The sequence below is a fragment of the Peromyscus californicus genome, unplaced genomic scaffold, assembly GCF_007827085.1.
Source record: "Peromyscus californicus insignis strain IS unplaced genomic scaffold, ASM782708v3 Scaffold_14__1_contigs__length_90479793_seg_2, whole genome shotgun sequence".
NCBI lineage: Eukaryota > Metazoa > Chordata > Mammalia > Rodentia > Cricetidae > Peromyscus > Peromyscus californicus.
In genome coordinates, this window is record NW_026294436.1 from 17,834,167 (window position 1) to 17,857,659 (window position 23,493).

The 23,493-nt window shown below is 50.4% G+C and overlaps 1 protein-coding gene across 2 annotated transcripts in view; it reads right to left on the reverse strand.

The window, feature by feature from the left end:
* Positions 1-23,493, reverse strand: part of Rassf5 (Ras association domain family member 5) — a 68,144-nt gene that overhangs the window by 19,323 nt on the left and 25,328 nt on the right. Inside the window, exon 2 of one of the 2 annotated variants that reach the window (XM_052736853.1) lies at positions 18,596-18,717. In XM_052736853.1, coding sequence (XP_052592813.1) covers positions 18,596-18,717 — 122 coding nt within the window. Of the gene's footprint in view, positions 1-4,105; positions 4,470-18,595; positions 18,718-23,493 lie in introns of those variants that run through there. The other variant, XM_052736854.1, reaches the window with a different exon arrangement.

The window sequence follows — 23,493 nt, forward strand, 5'->3', positions numbered from 1 at the left end:
TTAAAGGCGTGTGCCACCACCGCCCGGCATGAAATTATTTTTTAAAAAATAATTTTAAAAATTATTTTTATGAGCCCTGGCTTATAAAAGCCTCCCGAGCTCCCAGTCCCCTGACTGATACCAGTTTAATTCTCTGTAAAGGGAAATAAACGTATTTATACTTAGGGATTGAAAACTAGGGGTAGTTTGTCCCGAGAGCTAATCCATCCTGATTGCAGACGATGAAAGAAGATGTGGGAACTGAAGGTAACGGCTCACAGGTAGTGCACATCTGCCTTTGTAACCAAGCCCACACGGCTGCCGTGGCCTGAAAGGTCCAATCTCTGGACTGGCATCTTCTCAGGGCACAGCACAGCTGGTACAGACCAGAGGAGGCAACAAATTGAAGGGATGGCGCAGAGACCACATTCCTAAATGCCAGTTCCAAGAATCACTTATGGTTAGCCCTGGGCAGTGTGAGCCTCTGGGAGAGGGCATGGGGGCAGCTGAACGGTCCAGCCCAGAGTCCTGTCTTATTTTTATTGCTCCGGGTTTGGAGCGAGCTTATTTTTAGTGTTTTCTCAAATGGGAAGGTGGTCAGGGGCAGAAACTGTGCCTGAGGCCTGGGTGTGCTGCTGAGCTCGGCTCGGGGCTGCCTGCTGTTCCCGGAGCACCGTGGGTCCCGATGCAGGCAAAGAGCAATGGAAGAAACAAGGGATGGAACCAGGAGGTGTAGAGGACCCCGTAGCCTGCTTCTGGTGTTTGCCTTAATACAAAGAAGCCAAGGGTTTCAAGGCAGTCCCAAGGAAGCCCAGTGTTGGGGGTGCTGGGGAGCAGTGTGCTCAGATATAATCCTAATCATAAAGAGAGTCAGCCTTGCTCGCCACGTCCACAGAGAAAACACACCAGGAGAGCTTTTCAGCTAGTAAAGTCTTTCCATTTTAGGATAAACCCCGAAAGTTAAGTGTTAAACAATCAATAGATTACAGTGACCTGCCACTGTACACAGAGTTAAGGTCCCCTGGGCTAGGGTGCCTTGGAGGGATAGCAATGCCTTATCCAGCCTATGACTGTTTAGGTCTTTCCAGAGAATACAAAGCCTGTCTGTCCTGTCACCCACCAAGCAGGAAGAGGACCAGATAGAGATGTAGGGCCTGGTGAAGTCCTCTGGCCTTTCTCACCTCATTCTCTCCTGCTGGCATTGTTCAAGGAGAGGCTTTGTGTCTCCTCAGAACACCCACCATGATGCCCTGCTGGGGTCCCAGAGTCCTGAGGCTCTGGGTCTGTTGAACATGCAGACATTCCACCATTTTAGCTGGGGTAACTGTGTAAAACACTACGGACTACCTGAGTTCCCAGGTTGGCTTTCCTTTAAACCCTCAGAAGATCCATTTTGACACACATGACCCAGAACATACAAACTGTGCTCAGTCAAGAGGGAGGTATCCAGAGAGTACCCGTCAGCATTCTGAAACCAACTAGTGTGACTCAAAAGGTCCCCAGCCTGATTCAAATATAACACTTTGCCCCAGGCAGCCACCATGTCCGCAGAGGAAAGAGCAGGTGGGCCCAGGCCCTACTGTCTCCAGCCCTCCTCTGTAGAAAGGGGAGACGCTCCCTCACGTCTTCCACTTCCACCACAGGGGCTGGAGAGAGGCCCCGTGTGACTGCTTTGAGATTAGCCAGGGACAGCTCCGAGGGGACAGCACCCAGGAGCAGAGGGACTTTCCTGTGGTTCGGTTCCACCAAGCACACCCAGCAGCTGACATGGGTTGTTCTGACAAGGCTATTTATAGAAGAGTCTTGGCCTTCCCCGAGGGGACCTAAGTCTCTGAGTGACAAGGAAACACACACACACTCCTTCCCTTGGAGACAAGGGAAGAAAATTCTCTTAGGAGCTAAAATGCTATTTCTCTTTGAGCAGGAGAGAAAGATTTGCTTAGGGGTCACAATGGGGTTAAGATATGGCAGTTCACCCTGAAATTCTTTCCAGAGTGACTCTAAGAGAGAAAGTAGAGCCAGGAAATTTACTAAAGGAAAAAACAGAATAAAATACTACTGACAAAAAATCATAAATGTTTGGAGCATGCATCCTCAGCTGTGAGCTGGTTCTACACACCTCTGCAGAGCCGGGGGTGGGGGGGGGCACGTTAGAGCCAGGTCACCCAGCTCCACGCCACCCCTGAGTGAGCTGAGTGCCAAAGGCTAGACAGACAGACTACAGCTGAGAAAAGCTCTCTGCCTCTGACCACAGTCCTGAATGTTCAAGGCTAAGCTGGGTCAGGACACCTCCCTTCCTTCCCTGGAGTAGTTACTCCTTATTGTCTTGTGTGGCATCATGTTTTCCAGAAAATGAGTTTCTTAGAGGGGATACCTGTCCTGATTGTGAGTACAGACACTGGCAAAATGGTAAAGAAACATGCAAGGGACCCAAGATGTAATGGACTCAGGAAACCAAGTAAAGGACAGCGTCTTCTGGAGCAATGCTGGGAAGGGGTGGGGGGAATGGAGAGATGCCTGAGCTTGGAGCAAGCCATCTTTACAGGGAGAGATGGGAATGGAGAGAGAAAACCATTCCCCCCTTCCTAGCCTCATCCCAGCCATTTTCTAGTAATGGTATTTCCATTTCTCCCTAAGAATACCAGAAACAATCACCTTTTTTTTTTTTTGGTTTTTCGAGACAGGGTTTCTCTGTGTAGCTTTGTGCCTTTCCTGGAACTCACTTGGTAGCCCAGGCTGGCCTCGAACTCACAGAGATCCGCCTGGCTCTGCCTCCCGAGTGCTGGGATTAAAGGCGTGAGCCACCACCGCCTGGCACAATCACCTTTTTCAATGGCTGAGTAAAGAAAGGCGCTCTTACACCCCAGTTATGCAAAACCCTCACCCCCTGGGGCCAGCCTGGTAGTGAGACACAAGGCAGAAACTCCACTTGGTTTTAAAAACAGGAACCATTTCCTTCCCAGGCAGCAACATAACTTGCTAAAGCAATAAAACATCAGTTGCCTATCAGAATGACCTAGAAAGCTCTTCACATTTCCCAGGCCTTGTCAGTATTTTCTACATCTCCCAGGTCTGCTTGTAGTTACCACTGTGAACCACTGCTCCAGGCTGGGGGGGGGGGGCTCACAATGGAGCAAGAACCCCAAGAGAGGGTGGGACACTTCCCTTCTGCAGTGATGTTTTTCTGCCGGAGGCCTACCTAGCCACAGAAGGAACTACTGCCCCCCCACCCCCCAAATCAAGTACTTGGCTCCATGGATCTGTTTTAGTTGCTTCCTTCAACATAAGCAAGTCATCTTTGGGTTCTGGGGGGTCATCTCAATCAAGGAAAGCTCGGCACAGTTGCCCGACTCAGAACTCAGTCAAGGTAGGGCCTGCCGGCAAGGTGAACTATTATTCACAAAGGAGGCACCAAGTCAGGCTTACGGAAGTTCTGCGGTAATTCTATTTGGTGAAGGACCATTGGGTTAATGATGAGCTTGCCGTACACCTGCGAAACTTAACCATTCACATCTGTCTGCAAACCGGCCCTTGGAGGTAGCCTCTCTCAGGTTCTGGAACTGGTTGCTTATGGCAGCTGGTGTGGCTCTGGGGCACCCAGGAGAGGACAGCCAGAGGACCAGACATGCTGGGTATCCACAGGCCAGCATGTTTAAGAAACACACGGGCCCTTTAGATGACATTACCCAAGCCTACTCAGGAGCTAAAAATGGTCCTATGACGGCAGCCTAGGCAAGAAGTCTGTTTCTTAAAGCCCTCTGGACTTCTGCAAAGTTGCTAGACTAGGTTTTAAAATGGTTTCTAGCCACACACAACACGGAAGTCTCAACTTGTATTTATCTGCTGAGGGCCTGGGTTCCATCTCTTTCCCACCTACAAGCTGTCAACTCAAATTCGGAGGGGGACGAGACAGAGAAGGTGCTCAGCTACCCATTCAGGCACTGGTGAACAGGCAGCTACCCATGAACCAGCGAGCTCCCCACGTCCTAGAGAGCAGCCCCCCCCCCCCCCAAGCCACTCTACCAGCACATGGCTCTGCCGCCTGGGGGAGGGAGGATGCCAGTTTCCCGCGTAGACCACGGAGCTTATTTCCTCCCCTGAAGGCGTTTGGAGTCATCGGGTTTACCTTGGAAGGGTGTTTGCTCTGTACATTCCTGAAAAAGGTGGTCTTAGCAGTGAAGAAGCAGTCTTCCAGTTCCTCGTCCAGGCTGCAGTACCCACTGCTCCTGCTGCTGTCCACGGTCATTGGGCCCCGCCCGTGTCTGAGAGCTCATCGGACTGCTGGGCTGGGGCTGTGGGAGGGGCTCTTCGGGTTCTGTGCTCAGGTGCTGCTGGTTGGTGCTGGTGGGCCACGGTTACCAGGCAGGGCGGGCCTGCGCTTGCTTCCTTCGCTGGGGCTCCAGGCGCCCGCACAGCCTCGGGCTCGGGGGTCCGTGCGCCTCTCTCTCCCGCAGCATCTGCGGTCCTGAGCGCTGTGCCCGCCCGCTGGCTCCCCGCCCCGCCTGGCGCTGACGAGCCACCCCTACACCTCCCTCTCCCAGCGCCTCCTTTCCTGTACTGCTCTGTGCAGTTCTAAAGCCACTTCCTCTCGCAAGGTTCCCCAAAACCCTGCTGGCTGTCATTCACCCCACCCCCACCCCCAGCTGAGTGCCAAGGACCCCTGTGGGGATGCCGGGGGATCGGGACCAGCCAGGATGGACCTGAGGGGGAGTCAATTCCCTCTACCCTTTCTACCTCCTTCTGGAAGCAGCCTTTCTCACTTTCTACGCTGACAGCTTTGGAGTAAAGGTGTGGGTATCCCTTCACAACTCCTTTCCCATCTACGCCATCATCCCACCCCACTATCCTTCCCCCTCCCCAGGAGCTAGGTCACTCAGTGGTTAAAGAAGTAACTGGAGGTGGAAATCATTATCTGGCCTGCCTGGAGAAGAAGCATCACTTTAACTTGAAAAGGCCGGAGGAAACCGCAGGGTCTAATAAGCACTTGCAAGTCCCCAGCGGAGCGATGCAGGGTGGAGCAGACCCACTCTTCCATCCATAGACCTTCACCTTCAAAGAGCTGCAGACAGCACCAGGTTATTTGCACATCTTCTTGGCAGTCTGGTGAAGAAGGCTCTTGGCATCAAGGCATTCCTATACTTAATCCTCCAGTCTCTAGGCAGGCTAGAAGGAGCACTGTTCTTACTCAGGACTGGATCCTTACAAGACGTCAGAGAATGAACATCTCTGCAACTTCCAGACCTCCGTTGGCCTGACAGCAGTTTGGGCTACCATTGTTGGAGCAACAACTGTATGTGCTGGGTGATGGCATGCAGTCGGCCACTAAAACATTCAACAGAGACCATTAATTCCATTTCCTGGGTGAGGAAGCCAAAGCTTAGAGTCATGTAAATAGGCCATGTATGATAGGGTCAAAGCAGATCTGTGACCCTAGGGTCTGTTTGCTCGGAGTCACGGTGATGTACCTACCATACATTAGCTAGGATGAGATTATTTGGTGGGTATTCTGGCATCTTTAAAGCAAAGGAACCTGGAGCCCCAGGAAATGATTGCACAGTATTCAGATGCTGACGCTTTGAAAACCATCAACCACATTTACAGAGTCCGATGGCCTGTGGACCCCACGGATGGCCTGGAGAGGGGCTGAGGAGGGTATCATGACCCAAGTCTCTGTGGCTGTTCTTATAGTTCTGAAATAGTCCTGGGCTCAAGAAGCTCAGGCTGGCAAAGGGCTAGAGTCCCCCACCTCAGACATGGAGCTGCAGACTCCATTTTAAGCAGTGGTTACTTTGTGAGGAACCTTCTGCCCCCTCCTTAGTCAAATCTGCCAATGCCCAGGGGCTTTAGATTGTGGCTTAGTTCAGTTCCATCCTCCCAAAGAGAAGCCAGTAGATAGCAGCATCCCTGGGCTGGTGCCTCAACCCAGAACCTTCAATACTGCTAGCTCCCCCTTCCTAGAAGAAAGGCAAGTCAAGGCAGACAGCAGGCTAGAGACTGGGGTGAGGACTAAGGAGAATTTGCTAGGAGTTGGGGGCAGTCTCTCTGGCATGGGACTAAAGGTAGGCCTTGGCTCTGCCCACAACACTCTTCATGAGGCAGGAAGATTTTCCCCAGAGACAGTGGTTCAAGCCAAGGACGCTGGTATCATCAGCTTCCATGTCTGATGTTGGTACGACAGATGCTCAAAGGAGGCTTTTGATAACCCCCAGGCCATCCAGAGCACCCCACCTTCTTTGTCCAGCTAGAAAACCCCTCCCAGTTTTTTTTAATAAAAGTCAACCTCCAGGTACAATGGAGCGGTCTAACATTCAGGAAATGCAGGCCTTAGACCCTCTGTGACCGCACTGTGTCCTTGGGGTCACCCACAGAGCTCTTCAGTGTTACCACAAGGGTGGTACAGTACTCAAAATGTGTGATCTGAAGCATAGCTAATAACAGCCTTTCCACGCCAGGCTCGAGCCTCCCAGAAAGTAGCACAAGCCCCTTCTTGTGCACAGCACATGGGATGCCAGAGATGAGGAAGAAAGCTCTCTCAGGGACTCTGTGTTCTTAGAATATTGCTCCATGCTATTTCAAACACTGTGAAAGCTGATGCTCTAAATAGGGCTCTTCAGAGCGCCTTTGATAGCCATACTTCACTCAGGCCACTCTATGATCTTGAGAGCAGGTAGTGGGCCCATTTCACAGGTGGAAAAAAAAACTGATGGAAGTAACTTGTTCCATCACAGCTCATTACTTTCAAAGCCTCCTTACTCCTGGTTACACTATCATCTTTTGCATCCACCCCCACCTGCCAAATGGATCTAAGGTCAGAAGGAAGCCAGGCATAAGGATCAGCAAAGCCAAGATTGCAGGCAGGATTCGGGGGGAGGGGGATAAAAAGAAATCTGCAAAGATCATACCCAGTAGAGCGATTGAGCAGCCTCTGCAGGGAAAAGTCCCGACTGAAGCCTTCTGGCTGCCTTGAGCATCTAGTTAAACCATGACACTGAATAATCAACAGTAGTGGCATCAGTTGGCCCTGGGAAGGGAGGGGACGTGGAGAAGCTTCGGTGGCAGGTTTTAAACTTCTAAAGGGTAAGCCACAATGCACGGGAACTGCCTGGTCTTGCCCATGGGGCCAGGAACAGGGTCTGGACCCGCGCTGTGTGCTGCGCAGATCCCGAGCTACACTGTGCAGGTTGTGAAAGTCCTGAAGTTGTGAATGACTCACTTCCCTGACTCAGTGTCAGAGGATGAAAGACACGCTTTCCACCTTGACTCCTTTCTCACAGGGAATCCTGACGGGCCGAGCCCTTGTCAGATCCAGTGGGGGGTCTGCGTGTTCAAGAAAAGCGGTGATGCTGTGAGGCAGGGCTGCATGTGTCCGCACACCACTGGCAGGCCTGGTGCCCTTGGAGGCCAGATGCCGGTGTCAGATCCTTTGGAAGTGGAGTTACAGATGGTTGTGAGCTGCCATTTGGGTGCCGGGAATCTAACCCAGTTCTTCTGGAAGAGCCAGTACTCTTGACCTCCGAGCCATCTCTACAGCCCCCAGGAACTGGGAGTTTTGCCCTACCCCCACTTGATCAATCATCTGGAATAACTGTGGACCTCAGATTTCTGCACCGTTGAGGGGTATCAGGGATGCAGATCTACTTAAGACCCACCAACAGAAGCTGGAAACTGGGATGATGTGCTATCCCACCCCAAATATACATTTTTGAAATGAGCATTTGCTAATATTGCACCAACTCGGTGTGCATAATTTCATTTAATCCCTCCAACAAACACACGAGGAGACTCTGTTATGATGTTTTACAAAGAGGAGGAGAATCAGGCGGTTTAATAACTTGTCATTTAGTCATACCTGCCAGCTAATGGTGGAGAGGAATCAACGCTGTGGGGTTTGATTCCAGACTCTGTCCTCGAACTCTACATACTCTGTGTCCTTGTGGGCTAGCCCATGATTACTGTCATAATTACAGCACTGCCTGAAACCGTACCCCCTCGTAGACAAGCTAGAGCTACTCTCCCCATGGACTCCTGTCTCCCAGAGCGTACTGGGGGAGAGCACTAATGTCTCATCTACGCCAATGCTTTCAATCTCTCTCCTAAGCAGTAACCTTCTGCATCCTCAGCCCTCCCCACGTCTCTGCTGTTGGCTTTCCACTGTTGTGATGAAGCACCATGACCAGAAGCAGCTTTGGGAGGAAAGGGTTTGTTTTGCCTTCTACCTTACAGTCCATCGCTGACGGAAGTCAGGGCAGAACCTGGAGGCAGGAGCCAAAGCACAGATCACTACTTACTGGCTTGCCCTCAACACTTCGCTCAGCCTTTTATCTTATAAAACCCAGCCAGGATCCCCTGCCCAGGGGTGGCACCATCCACAGTGGGCTGGGCTCTCCCCGATCAATCATTAATCAAGAAAAAGACCCACAGACTTAACCTATAGGCCAATCCGATGGAGGCATTTTCTCAGTTGAGGGTTCCTCTTCTCAGGTGACTCTAATTTGTGTCAAAGTTGACAAAGAACCAACCAGCACACCACTGTAGCCCCACTCTTAACAAGCCTGAAATCGGGCTCATTATTTCTTGTTTGACCTTCCAACTGCTCATTTCTTCGCCCATAAATTATCGCAGCCTCCTAAGGGCATCCTTTGTTCCTGCCCCTTCCTCCCAAGACCAAGCTCCACCCACACTAAGTTCTCCATCACAAAGCCTTCCATGCAGACACCAATTCCCGGTGCTTTCATTCATTCATTGAACAACTATTGAACTACATAACTAGGTGTTTGAGTTTGGACGGAAATGATGGGCATAAGAGATGAGTCCTGCCTCTTGTGGTAGAATCGAGGGAGAGCGGTATGAGCTGTGTGCCATGTCGAAGTGACTGAGCTCTTACACATCCTGTGGCCTCACTTAACCCTTGCTGCCCTGCAAGGAAACATTGAAGAGATGCAGAAACGGAAGCTTGGCTCTCAAACCCAGTGACTCCCTGTTAGTACTGCTGTCTGCCCTCCACTGATGACGTAATGTTCCAAACTTCAGAGTGCGTTCTTCAAGGCCCTTCCATTGCGTGCCTGGCCAGCAAGTTACCTGTGGCCACAGGCAAGTGCCCTCAGTACAGCGGGGCAGCATACTCGCATTCCCCAAACCACCACTTCCCTCTCACGGTTTCACTTTCGTTATTTTCTCTGTCAAAAATCTTCTTCTGGGGGCTGGGGAGATAGCTCAGCCAATAAAGGGCTTGTCACACCAGCCCGAGGACCTGTGTTCAATCTCCAACACCCATATACAAAGCCAGTGTGACGCCATGCACCTATGATTCCTGAGCTGGGGAGACAGAAAGAGGAGGACCCCTGGGGCTTGATGGCCGGCCAGTCCAGTTGAGTCAGTGAGCTCCAGGTTCAGTGAGGGTCCCTGTCTCAAACACTAAGGTAGCAAATGGCCAACGGTAGAGATCTGATGCTCACCTTAGGCTTCCACATGTACCTGTACACACATGCATGAGTACATGCACCTGTACACACATGCATGAGTGCTCCCTACATACACGCCTACACATACCATCCCCAACACACAGAAATAAGGTAGATAGCATTCTTGAGGCATTTCCCTTGAGGTTGTCCTCTGGCCACCACATGCACACATACATCTATGTATCACACACACACACACACACACACACACACACTTCCTCTGTCCTCTGCTTCCTGTCCCCCAGTGATGACCACACCTCCCACACCTTCCTCGGAAGCATCCTTTCCCAGATGTCTTATTTTGGCTGAATCTTAAGACCACTATCTACCATCCGTGGGGCGGCACTTCTGAGCGTGACACGACTGTGTAAAGCCGAGAGCTGTTTTTCCACAGATGACTTCCTGTCTTACCAGATAAGCATCTGTATACCATTTAGGTTAGGCTCACAAGAGAGTCACTTTCTCAGAGACACTAGCCCACGCCACACTTCTCTTGCTTGGCTGCCAGGCTAACAGTTCCAACAGGGGCTGGATGCATGTAAACACTGGGTGGAGGTGAATTAACTCTGTTGCCCATGGCATGAAGCAGACTCCCTGAAAAACACACGATCAGGTTGTGGTCAGGTTTAGGGTCTGTGCCTCCTGTTGTCCTTTGGGGAGCCTAGACTATAGGTATTTCTATTCAGCAGCCTTCTCCCTCAGGTGGCCCTCAGGTGCAAGACTAGTCTTCTAGAATCTGGGGTGAGAGGGCCTTCTACAGTGAGATGGCAACTCTCATGATACTACCCACAGAAAGGAAGGCCCTGCTGCCATGAGCCTCAGAGCTTTGGGAATGGTGTGCCCCCTCAGAAGTCCGTTGCTCACAGGCTGTGAGGAGCGCAGAGAAATGCCTCCAGGGCTCTGGAGCTTTTCTGGAAATAGAACTGAGTTGAAGTTCGATCCTTCTTTAAAGGCAGGCTCTTGGGCACTTCCCTGTTTTGGAGGTAGCCGGCTCTGCCACAGCAGAAATGAGCTCACCCTGTGCCTGGCAAATCGGCCTTGGGAAGCTCCCAGGCTGGAGGGATCTCTGGAGAGGGTGAATGGCTGACAGATTAAGCAGCACTTTTTGGAAGTAGTAGGGGGTCAAGAAAGGAAGCCACGGCAGGACCTGCCAAGTGCAGTAGAGAAAGCCAGCTTTCCTTTGGCACGCATAAATAGGCTGGCACTCGTCTGGCTACTTCTGGAATTCCCCGGGAGGGACAATCAGTGCCTTATCTAGGAAAGGAGTCAGGACAGAAACTGAGGCTAAATTATGAACGTGGAAACCCAGGGAACAGTTGTCGAGACAGCGGGTGGGGTCTAATGCACCCTGCTCCCTCATCTTCCTACTCTGCCGGAAGAGACTGGACTGGATCTTGGACCCTACTCTCTGTCTTTTTCAGCCTTCATGCTAATGCCTACAGACTATAGGCGGTGAGTCGTCTCCATTTTATGGTGGGCAAAGGATGGCAGAAGATGCCATCTGCATCACTGATTGCCAGGTCATTCATTTATTAGGCCACTTTAGCCGGGTTATAGGACTATGGACAGGAACTCCCTCCAGGATGAACTGCTTCTCCCATCATCAGAATACACTTGAGAGCAGCATTAAGGATCGGGCACCAGGTGAAGGTATTGGATCCCTCCACCCATTTTCTTCCTGCATGCTCATGTGTGTATGATAATGTATGCCGTGTGTGTGTGTGTGTGTGTGTGTGTGTGTGTGTGTGTGTGTGTGCACATGCCACAGTACATGTGGAGGTCAACCTCAGGTGCTCACCCTCACCCCCCAATCTCTTTGAAACAGGGTCTCTGTGGTGTCTACTGCCGTATATGCTGCTAGTCCACCAACGTCTGCAAATCCTTCACCTCACACGGGAGCACCAGGATTACACTACCATCTCCATCTTCCTGTGGCCTCTAAGAATTGAAACTCAAATTCTCACGCTTTGCAACAAGATGATGTATGATGTATGATGTACTTGATTTTAAAGTGATACTCAAAAGGGTCAAACTATTTTCGAGTGTCCAGAGTACCAGGGCAAAGTTCAAAAATATTTATAGGAATATAAAAATATCATTTTTAGCTAAGGTCAAGTATAGGGCTATGAAAATATCAGCACCCAACAAAGCAAAATTTGAAATGTCTGGCATTCAATTAAAGATTATTAGAAATAGCTGGGCATGGTGGCGCACACCTTTAATCCCAGCACTCAGGAGGCAGAGGTAGGTGGATCTCTGTGAGTTTGAGGCCAGCCTGATCTACAGAGCAAGTTCCAGGATGGCCAGGGCTGTTACACAGAAAAACCCTGTCTCAAGAAACAAACAAACAAAAAAATTACTAGAAATACAAATACACAGGGAAGTATTATCCTTAATGAGGAGAAAATGCAATCAACTGAAACAAATCTATAACTTAGATGCTAGAATTAGTCAAAAAACACTAATAACCATTATGAGGTTTTTATATTTATTCATAAAGTTAAGTAGAGACATAAAGTATATCTAAAAATACCAAATCTTACTTCTAGCAATGAAATTTATCATGATTTGGATGAAAAAATGCTGAATGGAGTTAATGGAAGTTAGACACTGTTAAAGAGAGGATTAGTGAATTTGAGGTCATGGCAGTAGCAGCCACCCCAAGGAAACAGACATAAAAACAAATAAACAAAAAACTCCAAAAAGACCAAAGTAATAAGCGGTAGGCAAATGATATATATGTAACTGGAATCCTCCAGAAAAAAAATCAGTCAAGGGCATGAAAACATGAAGAAATAACGCCCACAATTTCCCCAATTCTGATGAAAACACAAACTCACACAGCCAAGGAAGTGAATGAATCTCTAGCAAAAGAAACATACAGCAACAAAGGGCACGCCACACTCAAATTATTCAAAAGTTGCAATAAAGAGAACCATGCACACAGCCTCGGAAGGAGAGTGTGTCATACGCAGACGACCCTGGACACCGAGAACGGAAGATTTATAATTGGAAACCACACCAGAAAAACAGTGGCATGGAGTCACTAAAGTAACAAAAAAAGCCTTTCAGTTTGGAATTTTCAACTCAGCGATGAGCTCACAAACAAAGATGAAATAAGGACTTGTTTTCAGACACAAGAAGTTGAAGGAATGCACACACACACACACACACACACACACACACACACACACACACACACACACACACACCATACAAGCCGGGAATGTACCAAACTATACCATCAAAGTCTGTGTCAGCATAGCCCGTGACCTTTGCAAATGGACAGATTCCTTTTCTCAGAGCACATCTCTATTGCTAAACAGCACATGAAGAAAGACACAAGAAGTGTCAAAGAGAGTGCTTCGTGGGTAAGGAAACTCCAAGCGTGAGGACCGGAGTCTGGATCCCCAGCACGAATGTAAGAAGCCAGGCCTGGCTGTGCACGTCTGTAAACCAGCATTCAAGGCTGGAGACAGGCAGGTCCTGAGAACTCCCTGGCCAGCCACCCCGGCATGCACGGCCGGCTTCAGCTTCTGTGAGAGACAAGGCAGGTAGAGACTGACAGAGGATGCCGCCCAACACGCTTCCCTGGCCTCCATATGGATGCATGAGTGTGGACCCAGACACTCCAACTCATGTACCGCACACACAGACCTCACAGACACATGCATGCATGCACAAAAAGTAAGCAGCTAAAAATAAAGGAAAAAGACATAGTAAGCTTATAGTAATTCAAAGGCAGCGCAAGGCTGGGAATATGAGCTCAGTGGTAAAGCACTTTGCCTGCTATGCGTGAGGTCTTAAGTTCAGTTCCCAGCACCTCAAAAAAAAAAAAGTTCAGTAACTATGCTAATACCAGTTCATAGAATGTTACCAGGAATTAAAGACAGCTACTTCACAGTGATAAAGGGGCCAATTATAAGGATGTAATAATCCTAAAACTGTGCACACCAGCAAGGGAGCTTCAAAACAGGGGAGTATGGCTGGGTGAGGTACCATGGCTGGCAATTCCAGGACTCAGGAGCCTGAGGTAGGAGGCTTCTGAGTTCCAGATCAATGGGACTCCATATGGAGACTGTGTCTCATAAACAACCAAACAAATCAAGGGCTGGGCGTATAGCTCAGTGATAAGCCCTTGCCTAGCATGCTGAAGGCCCTAGACTCATCACCAGTGCTGTGCCAAAACCAGGAATATATAACTCTCAGCTGAAACAAGCAAATCTACTAGGAATCTTTGTAATGGAGCTAGTGCCTTAAGGTGCTGTGGGATGGTCTGTATGTCAAATTGCTCTGATTGGTCAATAAATAAAACACTGATTGGCCAGTGGCCAGGCAGGAAGTATAGGCGGGACTAACAGAGAGGAGAATTGAGAGAATAGGAAGGCAGAAAGAGACACTGCCAGCCGCCGCCATGACAAGTAGCATGTGAAGATGCCGGTAAGCCACGAGCCACGTGGCAAGGTATAGATTTATAGAAATGGATTAATTTAAGCTATAAGAACAGTTAGCAAGAAGCCTGCCACGGCCATACAGTTTGTAACCAATATAAGTCTCTGTGTTTACTTGGTTGGGTCTGAGTGGCTGTGGGACTGGCAGGTGAGAGAGATTTGTCCTGACTGTGGGCCAGGCAGGAAAACTCTGGCTACATTAAGGGACATGCACTCGTTAAGCTTGGAGGAGGGCAAAGAATATAACCAAAATATATTGTATGAAAACTCTAAAAGAAATAAAATAACCTGGAAAAACAAAATCCAAAATAAATAAATAAAGCAAAAAGAAGAGCCTGTCCTTTCAGACTCTTTTCTTCTCCTCTCTGGCTCCCCCGTGTGGCGGTCCTGGGTTCAACACTTCGACAATGGCACTTCCTGGAAAGACAAGGCCTGGAAGGGAGACGGTGTGCTGGGGGAGGTGGTTCAAGGAGGTTCAGGACTCCTGCCAACTGAGTCAGTTCTCAGCCGCGGCAGGGCTCAACTGAAGCGTGATGACAATGGTGGAGGGTATGTCTGCCAGTGTTTGGGGTGGGAATGCAGGCAGAAAGAAGGAAACAGAGACCTGCTGGGTTGAAAGGCCGGGTCAATACACTCTGGAGCTTTGAGAGTCTTTTGTCTGTTGGGAGAAGAGGGACAGGGTCACCTACACAGTGGTACAATGGTTTAGGCTGCAGGGTTAATAAGGCGGATGTATGCGCTTGCGGAGAGGCGGCTCAGCTGGTATGCACACACCCAACAACGGAGCCCGCCGCCGCACAAACACAAGGACCCGAGTTGTGGCTTCAGTCTTGGATCTACTACTAGGGGGTCTCCCTAACCTTCCTCTAGAGCAGCAGGTCGCAGAAGGAAGTGATCTGTCCCCTCTCTTAGGACAGCTGGCCGTATGGGGACACAGTTTTGGTTGTCAGATGGGTGAGTGGACTTTCACCTACTCCAAAGGGCTGATCCCCCCAAACCATGTAAAAAGCTGGGGGCAGTGGTACATGCTTGCGGTCACAGTACTGGGGATGTGAATGCCTGGAGCTCACTGCCCCTCCAGCCTCGCTTAATCAGTGAGCATCAGGTTCCAGGGAGAGTCTGTCTCAAAAAATAAGGTGGACAGCTGAGAAATAACACCCAGAGTTGATCTCCGGCCTCCACATGTGCACATATGTACCTGCACACACACACACACACACACACACACACACACACACACACACACACACACACAAATACATTTTAATTTGTTTGTATGCAAAGAGAACTGAAATTACAGTCATGTGGAATAAGGCTAGGGCCAGGATGATCCCAAGCATGATCACGCCAAGGAACTGCCCCAGGAACTGCCGTGGGAGGGGCTACGCTTGGTAGGAGACTCCAGTCTATTGGGTAGAAGGAAATACAGGCACTGGGGAGTGGAATTTGAATGACAGGGGCCTGCTTAGGTTCGTCTCTTATAATCTGCACATTCCATGTCAAAAAAAAAAAAAGTGTGTCACCAGCCAGAGCTGCCTGGCTCCGGAGAGCAGGGTAGGATGGGAATCAAAGGACAGCCAAGCGCAGCATCCTTGCTTGAGCTGGGCTTTCACAGGAGCAACAGAGGGGCCAGGCTGCCTCACTGTGAGCATGCTGGGGAGCCACTGAGGGCTTTCATCACTGAGTTACATGGTAAGAGCACTTTTAAAGCCACTGGAAATGTAAAACACTTCAGGATGCCCCCCCAAAAAGAACCACAGCTGTTCCAGCAATGTGTCCTGCCCCTCAACTAACAGCCACGGCATTCTCTGGCAAACAGGCCGAGGCTGAAGCCGGGACCTGGGTAGGCCTGCAGGAGACGTGTCCAATCACACGAAGGGTACCCAAGGGAAAGGCATCCGCCGTCAGGATCGCTGAGGAAAGACTTGAAACCATGGATCTTTGGGCTGGCAAAAGCAGGCAACTATCAGTGCCCTCCTCGGGAGGGACGGGGACCGCCGAGTGGCCTCAGGAGTTTGCAGCTGAAGCTCTGAGCCATCCTGCCCCTCCTTCCTCTGCTGAGACAGCCAGAAATCGGCCATTATTGCTTTCAGAAAGGTGAAGGCCAAATCCGATCTTTAGGATGATCTCAGTCACAGTTTGGAAAATGTATGAAGGGCTAGGAGTTGCAGTTCAGTGGTGGATCGTGAATGCCTCGTGTGAGTGCACAAGGCTCCAGGTTCGATCCCCAGTACCACCCCCCCCCCCCACACACACACACAGGTATAAGCTTGTACAGAAGAGGGGATGCATGATAATCCATGTAAGACTGCTTCTCTCCAGCTGTTGAAAAATCTATGCCCTTCTTTCCCTCAAAGGGAAAAGGTCAGTGAAAAGGAGGGATGTCACCAGGATGAGACCTCACAACAGACACGGGCCCTCACCTAGTGGAGCTCAGGCCCAGGCCCCTGCCTCAATAAATCCACCGGAAGATGTCAACGGGTTCAATAGCCAGGTGGAGGAGAGCACCAGGCTACCTTCATATGCAATAGAATCCAAGCAAAGGCAGACACCAGCACGGACAGGGGGGTGGGTGGTTCAAAGCCTGGCTTTCCCCACAGAGCCTGGTGGGGTACTCTACTGAAGGCTAGGGCCAAGCCTGTCCAGGTCACATGCCACAGCACCCCAGGAACCCGGACCCACACAAGCTGTTGGCTGCTTGGGGCCACTAGCACCGTGTGGGTTTCTTACAGCTCTGTGATGTTGCAGGCCTGTTTCTGTGATGGACAGCTGTGATTCAGTTAGCCAGAGGGCTCTAGGATGCCTCTTCTTCCGAGGAGGCAAGGCAGACAGAGCTCTGTTGTCCGATGAACTACTAGAAAGCACCCCTCCTGGCCATCATTCCAAGAAAGAGACGGTGTGTCATAAACCCATGTGCTTCCCAGCCTCTGTCCACAGCCCTGGGAGTTGGCCCACAGCCTAGAGGCTTTACCACCTCAGCACAGCTGACAGCTGGGGCCAGCTGTGGTCATACTGTAACATGCAGAACGCTTAGCGGCAGCCCTAGCCTCTATGCTCTGGGTCCCAGGAGCACCCACCCAGCCAACAACCCAAACCAACTCCAGATATGACCAGATGTCTCGGGGGAGGGGGCACATCGCTTCCTTCTGCAGCCTGCTGTTCTAGAGGGAGGCATGGAGGGACCCCAAGAGGCAGATCCAGTAGTGGGGAACCGGGCTCCAGGATGGGGTGTGTGGGTAGGGTTGGAAGCAAAAATGAAGAGACCAGACAGTCTCCAAAGAGAAAGGGAAACTGGACAAGACGGTTGTGTAAATACGCTTTTAGGGGTGTGTGCCACCTGCACCCCCACCTCTATCTTGGAGGAGGGTGTTCATTAACTGGCTGCCTAGGGTGGAGCTCAGTCAAAGCACCAGGCTAGCAAGCTTCAGGTTCCACCGCCAGCACCAGAAAAACCACAAGACGAACATTGCTCATCAGTGCTTCCCGAGTCGTGTGAGGACCGGGCTGGACCCAGAAGCCTGGCTGCAGGCTACTCTAGAGCAGCCGTGATTCCAAAGACTGGAGAAGAGGTATCAAAATGCTCAAGGCACAACTTAGGACCAGTTCGGTATTAACCTTGTAAAAGTACGTGTCAAATTTGTTTCCTAACAATGCTTTTCCACGGGAGACAACAGGGGACCTGGGAACGCCCACAGGTGTACCAGGCATTTGAACACCGTGGAGCTTATGCATGGAGGCTGTGGGGACTTGAGACCCACTCATGACTCCTCCATAATGCCTGCCTGTTTTTCCCTCTTCAGGGTCGGAGTTTGCCCCTTCCTCACCTGGCTGGAAACACAGGACAGGAAAGAGCTATTTTTTCTTAACTGTATCTCCAAGTCCTCTATGTTCCTGGGCCTGGAGTATATGGGACACCTAAAACCTTGTCAAATTAATAAATGGCTAATATCCTAGGACACACTTTACTTCCCTCAACCTGCAGGAAAAAGCCCATGGCAAATATCACCTCCTCGGGGAAGCCTTCCTTGATTTTTTTTCCTCTTGGCACAAAAAATTACACTGTGTACCCAAAACACTGGGCTGATACTTACTACACGCATGTCCCAGCATATACCAGTCAGTTGTGTTACAATCCCCCACCAGAATGTAAGCTCTCTGTGGACCATTTTGATGTTATCCTTTATTATGCCTATCCTCAACAGCACTTGGTATATAACAGGTAACCGATGAATGTTTACATAATAATCAATACATACTGTCCTCTGTCGGCATCCCGGACCCTAAACATTACAGTTCACATGCACTGTCGTTTACGTGCTTTGCAAAGCTCAGAATCATGAGACATTGAGGACACCACGCTCCCATTGCGTCAAGCAGAGAAAGAACACTTGCCCAACCCCTTTTGAAGGTTGGTCTGAGAAGTCTGGAAGGATCTATGATCTAAAGGCAAGATGACATGTAGAACTTCAGGCCCATGAGGGCCATTCAGACCTTCTAGAAACTTCTCTAGGGTTCACTCTGTTCCCACCTGCACCCATACTTGGATCAGAGCCCTGGGCCAATCAGACTTCTCCTTGTCACTTTCCCCAGCTCCCCCTGGAAGGGTGTGTCTGAGGCTCCACCTGGCAGAACAGCCTGTATATAGGGAATCAAGCCACCCACAGGGGCTGCTCTCCAGCACGGCCTGTAGGCTCCCCTGCTTACCTGGTTGGAGGTCGGGGCAAGAGTGCTTTCTGGAGAGCGTCTATCCAGGGCAGGCCCCTCCTTCTGTCTGCAGTCCAGCTGGATCAGGCTGCGGCACTCTGGGTGGCAGGTGAATTTACAATCTAGAGGGAGAGAATCAAAAGGATCGGGGGTCAGGTCGACATCTACTCCCTCCACCCAGAGAAATTAGAGGCTGCATCAGCTCTGATGGGAAGAGCAGTATAACGGGGCGGGGGGTGCAGGGGACTGTGTAAGGGTGATGCCTGACCTCTGCGCCACAGCAAATGGTGGCAGCAAATGCTTCACACCTGTGCAAACTGCTTCCACCGGCATTATATGGTGTGACCTGGAGTCTTCAGCGATTTCTTCAGTCAGACCATCTGGCTATATACCGGTGCCCATTCTACTAATTCATATTGATAACCAGAGGCCACATATCCAGGGGAGGGTCTCCTTTTATCAGTATATAAAACATAGGTTTATCACCCAGTCTGTGATGTAAAGATGTTTAGGCAGGCATAAGAAGGTATGTTGGGAAGAATTCAAAGGTCTCCAAAGGCAGAGTCATTATCAATAAGCATTTTCTCTCTAGCCCCGTCAAGACCAGCAATGTTGGAGTGATTCTCTTAAGCCCATTAGAATGGCCTCCTGACAATATCCCAAACTAGGAGAAAAGCACATTCCGGAGGTGGTTCTCTTCCATGGAAGTAGAGATTTTTTTTTTTTTTTTTTTTTTTTTTTCGAGACAGGGTTTCTCTGTGTAGCTTTGCGCCTCTCCTGGAACTCACTTGGTAGCCCAGGCTGGCCTCGAACTCACAGAGATCCGCCTGGCTTTGCCTCCCAAGTGCTGGGATTAAAGGCGTGCGCCACCACCGCCCGGCCGGAAGTAGAGATTTAACGTCCAGAAGTAAGAAGAACCTGCAGACTTTCATCGAAGGATTTCCTTAAAGCCAGGGATCTCCCAGAGACTGGAGGTGAGGTAAAGAAAGACCTGAGGGGCAGAGCAGAGGCTGCTGTCTCCCACCTGTCTCCGGGCCTTCGTCAGGAGCCTCCTTGGCAAAAGGGAAGGGAAGGCAAAGGGGCCAGGAGGCAAAGAGACTTAGCCAGAGGCTAAGAGGAGAACCGGACAGGAGGGGAGGGGCTGGGGAAAGAAAGGGTAGAAACAGAAGAAATGATTGCCAGCAGGCAGCAGGCAGCACCGTTCCCACAGACGGCTGCTGGGTCAGCTGTGGCCCCTCGTCCTGGAGGGCCACAGCTCAGTCAGGGCATAGCCTTCCACGTACTGGCTTCCCCAACTGTAAAGTCAGGTGCCTGAGGTGAGCCAGAGCAGCTGGGTTTTGTGGCAGGGACCTCAATGCCTGGGCTTGCATAGGTAATCCGAAAGTCAGAAGACCGCTTTTGGTTGACGATGGCTCAGGCACCCCGAGAATCCCTTTCAGCTAACAAACTTCAAAATTTGTCACATTTGGTCTCTTCTTCTCCAAGCTGCCAAGTGGCACACCCTATCTTGGGGTCCTTGGCAGCTGGGTTTCTTCCCACTTAGCTGAGGAGTTCCAGAACTAGATTCCCAGATGCCTCCCTAAGTCTTCCCAAATGAGCCCCCAGGCACCAGTCAGGACCACTAGGGACCCTGACAAATATAGGGACACACAGAGTCCAGAACTCTCCATCCTCCTTCTTCCATGGTCTAACTTCCCATCCACCTTTCTGGGTTGGCAGTTAGAGTCTTAGTGTTCATATCCTTCAGACCCTGAGGTAAAGCCACCAGCATCCCCTTCTTTAGCCCTGAGCTCTTGCCTAGGGTCATCCTTGTTTGCTTTCTACTGGTGTGATTAAACACTATCACCAAAAGCGACTAGGGGGGCAGGAAAGAGTTTATCTAGGTTTACGGTTTACAGTCAGAGCGGGAACCCAGAGGCGGGCACTGAAGCAGAAGCCATGGAGGAACACTGCTTGCCATCAGCTCGCTACCTTTGAGTATGAATGAGAACGCCCCCCCTAGACTCACATCTTTGCATGCTAGGTCCCTGGTTGGTGAATGGTTGGGAAGGATTGGGGGGCGTGGCCTTGTTGGAGGAGGCGTGTCACTGGGAGGTTTCAAAAGCCGAGACTAGGCCCAATGTCCCTCTCCACCTGCTGCTTGAGGAACAGGATGTAAAGCTCTCACCCGCCACTCAAGCACCATGCCTTCCTGCTTGCCGCCATACTTCCTGCCAGGATGATACTGGGCTAACCCTCTGAAACTGTAAGCAAACTCCCCATTAAATGCTTTCCTTCACAAGAGCTGTCTTGGTCATGGTGTCTCTTCACAGCAATAGAACACTGACTAAGACACTCTCCACGACTTACTCAGCTTGCTTTCTTATACAACCCAGGACCACCTGCCCTGAGGTGGCACCACCCGTAATGGGCTATGCTTTCTCACATCAATTATCAATCAAGAAAATACCCCCATAGACTTGTCCAATCTGATGGAGGCATTTTTCTCAATTGAAGTTCCCTCTTCCCAAATGACCCTGGTTTTTGTCAAGTTGGGTGGGGGGAGCAAAACAAAAAAAAAACCAAAACCCAACAGAAGTCATAACCGGCAAGGTCAGTCCTCTAAGACAACACCACGTACCTTCAGGGTCTCACGGGTGTCTTGGGGCTCCTGTGACTGCCACACAGCTCACCCTCAGTGGGGAAAGGGCACAGAGGGCTATGTGGGCCAAGTTCACCCACAGCATCCAGAAATGCCAGGACTTTCTGACAGTGTAACACTGAGGGCAGAACCAATGCGTGGGACTGTTTAGGGCTCAGCTCTGGAACACGCCTGGCGGACTCCTGGTCATTCCCTGAGTGGTGAAGAATGCTCCATAATCAAGAAGTGAGAACCTGAAAAGGAGGGCAGGCTAGAAGCTCTGCCAGCTCCAAGGCAGGTGAGAGCCACCACCTCCACAGGGGGAGAGCCTCCAGAGAGCTCAAGGTTTCTTCCCATCCCCTCGCAGGGCTCGCATGATTGGCACGTTCTGCCCATCTAGGCACCTGTGTTGGTCTCTTGACTTCCATTGCGCTCTCTCTCTCTCTCTCTCTCTCTCTCTCTCTCTCTCTCTCTGCCTCTCTTTGACACCCCCCACCCCCCTGTAGTGGGTAGCCATTCCAGCTTTGATCTGTAAGTTCCAACCCCCATTGAGACTTCGGCAACTGTCACGCCTACAAGGCGGGGCGAAAGGAGGCGCCTGGGGACCCGAGATCTGGATCGGCTGGCGCTCTCTCTGTTGCGGGACCCTGGACTAGAGAGGTGGACCAAGCAGAGCTCCAGAGAACACCGCTGGACTGCGATACACCTTCCCCAGACTCCGCGACCTACCTATCCCTTAATTTGTAAGTTACGCCATTAAATAAATCTCCTTTTATCTACGTGGAGTGGCCTTAATAATTTCATCAATACCCCCCAAACCTCAGAAAGGTCTTTTTACAATCCTGACACTGAACTGGACAAAGATGGCAATGGAAGACTCCAAGAGCAGGTTTGGAATTTCAGAGAAGTGTATGGTAGCACACACCTTTAATCCTAGTACTCAGAGAGCAGAGTTCAAGGCCAGCCTGGTCTACATAGTGAGTTCTAGACCAACTAGAGTTACATGGAAGACCCTGTCTCAACAACAACAACAAAAGAAAACAAGAAATGCACACAAGCACTAATGACCTTCTCCAACAAGACCATGTCGTCATGGCTGCAGCAAAGATCCTGGAATACATCCTCATATTTCCTAACCCCTGGAAATGCTAAGCCCAGGGCTTCCAGGCCAGCACTGATGACATCTGAGCCCCTGTAGCACTGGTCCACATGGAAACAGTGTTCTGCAGGGCTGGGGTAGACCTTAAGTGGGACAATGCTCCATGTCTCAAAGCCTGGGCCATGTCCTAGGGACACCTGGGGGTAACTCCATAGACTTCCTTCTCTCAAGGCAGCTAGCTCATCACTACTACACAGTCCCTGACGCTGATGTCCTATTATATTCTACAACCTTTATCCGGTGTTCAGTTTGGACACAGGAAGATAGATCCTGGATGGAACTGGGCCATATAGATGTCACCATCTCTGCTGAAGCACTCATGTGCAAGGCCTGGACTGCCACATACTCTGTGCTAGCCTAAAGGTAAGTCCAAGTAAGACAGGAAGGACTCTCAGCCAGATGTGGTGGTGCACACCTTTGATCCCAATGCTTGGGAGGCAGAGGCAGGTAGATTGCTGTGAGTTCAAGGCCAGCCTGGTCTACAGAGTAAGTTCCAGGACATCCAGGGTTACACACAGAAACCCAGTCTTGAAACAAACAAACAAAAAGACGTGACTCAGGACCCAGGGAGCAGTGAGGACACACATAGGAAGCAACTCACAAGGTAGCTGAAAGCCAGGCTCCCCTCGGCACAGATCTAGGAAGCTGGTTCAGTCCTGGGAGCTAGGGAAGCCAAAGCAGGCTTGGGATGAAGGTGCCTACGAGGCATGGAAAGAAAGGAAAGACTGCAGCCAGTTCAGGTGCCCTCATTACAGGGAACACAGGGATGGGGCCTGCCATCACTGAAGAGCTAGGACAAAGATCTCACCACCAAGAGGCAACAAAAGATTAGGGAGCAACATTCCCAAGCCCTAGCCAGAGTTTCTGGGCATTTTAATTAGTGTACATTGATTGTACAAAATGATGGGTTTTAGTGTAGCATTTTCAGACATGTACATCATGTTCTAGAGAATCCCACTTCTTCCCTCCCCGATTCCTCTCTATGTGATCTAGATCCCACCTGTGAGAGAAACCATGATATCTGCGTAAGTCGACTTTCTTCGCTCAACATGATTTCCAGGTCCATCTTTTTGTTTGTTTTTCCAGAGAGGGTACCCTGGCAGTACTGGAACTCGCTCT